This window comes from Galeopterus variegatus, unplaced genomic scaffold (assembly GCF_000696425.1).
Source record: "Galeopterus variegatus unplaced genomic scaffold, G_variegatus-3.0.2 Scaffold4581, whole genome shotgun sequence".
NCBI classification, from domain to species: domain Eukaryota; kingdom Metazoa; phylum Chordata; class Mammalia; order Dermoptera; family Cynocephalidae; genus Galeopterus; species Galeopterus variegatus.
In genome coordinates this window covers 21,558-26,228 of record NW_007730692.1, presented here as the reverse complement: position 1 = coordinate 26,228, position 4,671 = coordinate 21,558, and the positions used below count along the sequence as shown (strand labels likewise).

Here is a 4,671-nt window from a genome sequence, read left to right as displayed (position 1 = left end):
ATAATACAAATCTCTCCATGGACTTTTTGAAGTACCCTCATATAATGGTCAATCGCTAATTCATATATACAAACCCAAAATTAACTGACAGTTGATTTGTTGGTCATGATTATTAAAAAAAAAGATCATCACAATATGCAAAGTGAATACCATACCATTATTATACATGAAATAAAAAGAAAAACAAGTATTCTCAGTTTAAAGGAGTCACCAGCCTGAATATTAACAAACTTTTAAAACATAGTACTTGAGAAACAGTCTTCTAATTTAGGTGATACTGCTTATAGAGGAAGAACTTCGATTCTTGATCTGGCATGAGTTCTAAATCAGGTTATATGAATTTCTACCTGAGTGACCTTAATTTTCTTGATTTATTGGACTTCAGTTCCCTAAGAGTTCAGTTTTGGTCTCCTACAGACTTCTTTCCTTGAGTTTCAAATAGCTCAGCTTGAACATTTGAATCAGAAGACTAAAAACCTTTGATCTCGTACCTCTAGTTTTTCTAAACAGCAGCAGATTATTCTTTTAGTTTGTAGTATTCTAGATATTATGTAGGTGAGAATGTTTTCTTTATGTGTTTTATCTTTGCTCTTTAAATTAATTCAGTCAGAGATGAGAGTGTGTTCTCAGTCTGGGTTAGTAGCACAGACTTAATTGTTTTGTTTTCCTATAGAAATCTCATGTGGTCCACCAGCTCATGTAGAAAATGCAATTGTGCGAGGCATCCATTATCAATATGGGGACATGATCACCTACTCATGTTACAGTGGATACATGCTGGAGGGTTCCCTAAGGAGTGTTTGCCTAGAAAATGGAACCTGGACATCACCTCCTATTTGCAGAGGTAAGGAAATATTTGGGGGGTTATTCCTTAGTGATGCTGCAGGGAAATGTGTATGACAGTCTGTTATGGCCAACAATTAGTATGAATGCTGTTTTATTTTTTCTTAGCTTTAAATTTTCACCTAATAGCCGTGTCATTTTCTTTATCTTTATGGTTAGAGTTTTGAAAGCTTGCACATAGAGCTCTTAGATTCTGTGCTTGAAATTCTGCAAAATGGAAAAAGGTAACGAGGCATTCTAGTATGTCCTTCTATGTCATTTTCTTTATCTTTATGGTTAGAGTTTTGAAAGCTTGCACATAGAGCTCTTAGGTTCTGTGCTTGAAATTCTGCAAAATGGAAAAAGGTAACGAGGCATTCTAGTATGTCCTTCTAAAACTTACACTTTTCTAATAAACCCTGTTTTTGACAAATCCCAAAAATTATTTCATTTACTCTACAAATATTTACTGAAAATTAGGAAAGGTGCTAGTGAACAAAATAGTCATAACCAAGGAACTAAAGAAATAATCAAGTTGTTGGATGTGTTGTCTACATAGATAAAGGTCAGGTTTGGATTCGGGGTGAAAAAGCCAAAGTCTTTAATGATTGATGGGGGCAGGAAAAATTGAGGAAGTGAACAGATGAATGGTATGAGCCTCAAAGGTGGCAGGGGTTATAGGAGGAGGAAGGGGATTAATTATCTGGCAGCAGCAATGAGATCACCAGCACATGGCAGGTAAGAGAATGTACAACCTTCCTTTGAGAGGGCTTCCGAGGAGGGGCATCTTCAAGGAATATCCCAGGGTTCAGTTAAAGTCAAAAGTGTGTTTGCTTGCTTGCTTGCTTCCTCGCTTGTTTGTTTTAAAATACTGAGGGGCAGTGGAAGCTCCAAAGAGCTGCTGGCCATCAAAGGTCTCCTTTGGAAAGACATTCTCAAATCTTCTGGAAGGGGCATTTCTGTTGGTCCAAATCCAAAGAGACTATCTTTTATATAAACCCCCTTGTCCCCTTCTACCGAATCCCCCAAATCACTAAAACCTCGCTAGCCACATTTGCAGAACTGCCCTGGCTTCTTTATGTCTCACCTGAGCCCCTAATGTTCATCACCAAGCCTGAAACCACAGAATGGGTTTATGCTGTAGGGAGGTCCGGGAAAGCAGGAGTGGGGGGCACCTGCATTGGACTGGAGAGTTGGTGAGATATCAGTAAGGGAAGCTCGAGCGGTTTCAGGGGGCATTGAGTGCAGAAGCTGGATTACTGTGGTGTGAAGAGTGAAGAGGAGGTGAAGAAAAGATGGAAGCAGATGCAAACTACTCCATAAAACCTGATGGGCTGGGAAAGAGGGCAGGGTATTAACTGGGTGTCGGTCATAGGCCGAGTGATGATCTAGTCAATTGACACTAGGTTATTTGGGGTTAGTTGGAGAGGAACGTGATGTGAGGGTTTTTTTTTTTTTTAAGACATAAGATACTGAGGGGACACTGGCATCACCAGGGATGTCTTAGAGGGGTTAAAATCTCCCCAGTCTTCTCTGTGAGCTCCTTGCCCCTAAAGCCATGTTGAGTAAGCAGTCTAAGTAAAACCTGTGTGCATACCCTTTAAACTGCACCTTTGAAACACACCCTCGGGCTGCCTCCTCCCTAAACCCAACCCCAGTGCTGTTCCTAAAGTCGTACTGTATCCAAAATCTTTTGGTGCCCTCTCTGCTGGATAAAGAGACAATAGAAGGGACAGGTTGAATATACAGAATAAGGAAGGCTGAGTAAAGAAGTCCTTGAGTCACTGAAAAGAAATGGACCCAGGGCACAGCTGATTCCTCTTCTCCCTGGGCCAAAGCGAGATACAATATACCTTACTAGGTACTAGGAGAATCTGAAGAGGATGCTATGGGGTGGCTCACTGGAGCTCCGCAGGCCCCATTGTGGGTGGGTAATGCTGAGGCTTCTTTGGAAATAGACCAGATGATCCCCCTGTGATTAGTACAGGCCGGAGAACCTTCATATGAAAACAACTTTGCCTGTGAACTCCATCGAGTCAGGTCTGGTCTAATTTAGGATTCACAGACCATCCTCAGAATCGCCCAAGTTCATAGGTACTGCCCCACCAGAAGGAGCCACATCCTCCCCTTATGTGGCTTACTCTGAATCCCAAAGATTACCCACCGCTCTAGAGGCTGTGGGAAGGTCATTGGACCTAAGACTCTGGGAGATGGCTTGAGGGACATGGGAAAGGTCCCCAGGCCTCCAAAATTGATCTGAGAATCAGAGAAAAATTTTTTCAAGAAAAAATGTAAGTACCTATACCAGACATTTTGATTATTCTGGGAAAGACAGAAAGATAAGTAGGAAGACAGAAACACAGATCTATCTGCCTTAGAGTGTGGTAGGTGATTTGGTGACACGAGCACACATATAATGGAGGCATATTAAGTTGCAGAGTACTTGGAAATGCGGAAGAGGAAAACCATGATTTGTTTGCTTGAGAATTGGGAGGTGAGGCAGGGAATGTTTCACAGAGAAGGTGTTTGAACTGGGTCTTGAAGGAGAGGAGGTTTAGCAGGAAAGAGGATTAGAGCAAAGGGAAGAGACGGAGAACAGTATTCAGGCAGAGAAAACGGCAGCATGTGCATAGTCTGAAGTCACGAAGGGGCCTAGCACGTTGGAAAGCTGTAAGGAGTGCTAGAGCTGAGATCTCTTCTAGGAGTTAGCAAAAATCAAAATTGCAATGACTGCAGCATTATTCATCACAGCCAAGATGTAGAAACAACCTAAACGTCTGTCTACAGATGAATGGATAAAGAAAATGTGGTAGATAGATAGAGAGAGAGATTAGAATGTTATCCAGTGATAAAAAAGAAGGAAATCCTGCCATTTGTGGCAACATGGATGAACCTGGAGGACATTATACAAAGTGAGATAAGCCAAACACAGAAAAACATATATTACGTGATCTCACTGGTATGTGACTATGTGAGGTAATGAATATGGTAATTAGCTTGATTGTGGTGATTTTTCACAGTTTATACATGTATCAAAACATCAGGTTGTAAACCTTAAATATACACAATTTTTATTTGTCCACTGTACCTCAATGAAGCTAGGGAAAAATCTGCAATGATTACAACCAATAAAATGCTTCACTTTTCCATATATTAAAATAACCACTAGAGATTCATTTTTGTTTCTCTTCCTTAAAGCTTCAGTCAAGGAAATATTATGAAAAGTAAATGAGCAATCGTATTTTCTGACTACCACCCTCCCAATAATTTCCTACATTTATGACCCATCCTGCTTCTTTTCCAGCTGTCTGTCGATTCCCATGTCAGAATGGAGGTATCTGCCAACGCCCAAACGCTTGTTCCTGTCCAGATGGCTGGATGGGGCGCCTCTGTGAAGAACGTGAGTCTGTCCTCAAATCTTACTTTGAATCCTGGTCATTTGTGGAAGCTGCTGACTTAGGAGAGTTTCTGGGAACTGGCTTTACTGTTAGGAATTTGTTTGCTTAAATTCCTGCAGCAGACCAAACAAATTGCATAGAGCCAGTCTGAATATGTCAATAGGTTGCAGAAGGTCTAGAATATGGATGACCCTGAAGATACAGTTATCAAGATGCATCTAAAGTCATCTTACAAGAGTCTTCTTGGGAAGGAGCTTGCAGTAGTCTCCCAGTCCACTTCTTCCCTTATCTCGGGCCCGCCGTGTGCTGTGCCAGTCACTGGCACAGACTAAATGCACGGCATTGTATAACATTGTACTCTGCAGGTAATGGTTGTAGCCCACCATTTAATTAAGAAAATAAGGAAAGTTGGCACTCCTGTGTCTGTACAATGCTTGGTAAATTAATATAG

General features: G+C 41.1%; 1 protein-coding gene across 1 annotated transcript in view; it reads left to right on the top strand.

The window, feature by feature from the left end:
* Positions 1–4,671, top strand: part of SVEP1 (sushi, von Willebrand factor type A, EGF and pentraxin domain containing 1) — a 189,706-nt gene that overhangs the window by 174,359 nt on the left and 10,676 nt on the right. Inside the window, exons 45-46 of the mRNA XM_008587896.1 lie at positions 674–844; positions 4,127–4,222. Coding sequence (XP_008586118.1) covers positions 674–844; positions 4,127–4,222 — 267 coding nt within the window. The remainder of the gene's footprint in view (positions 1–673; positions 845–4,126; positions 4,223–4,671) is intronic.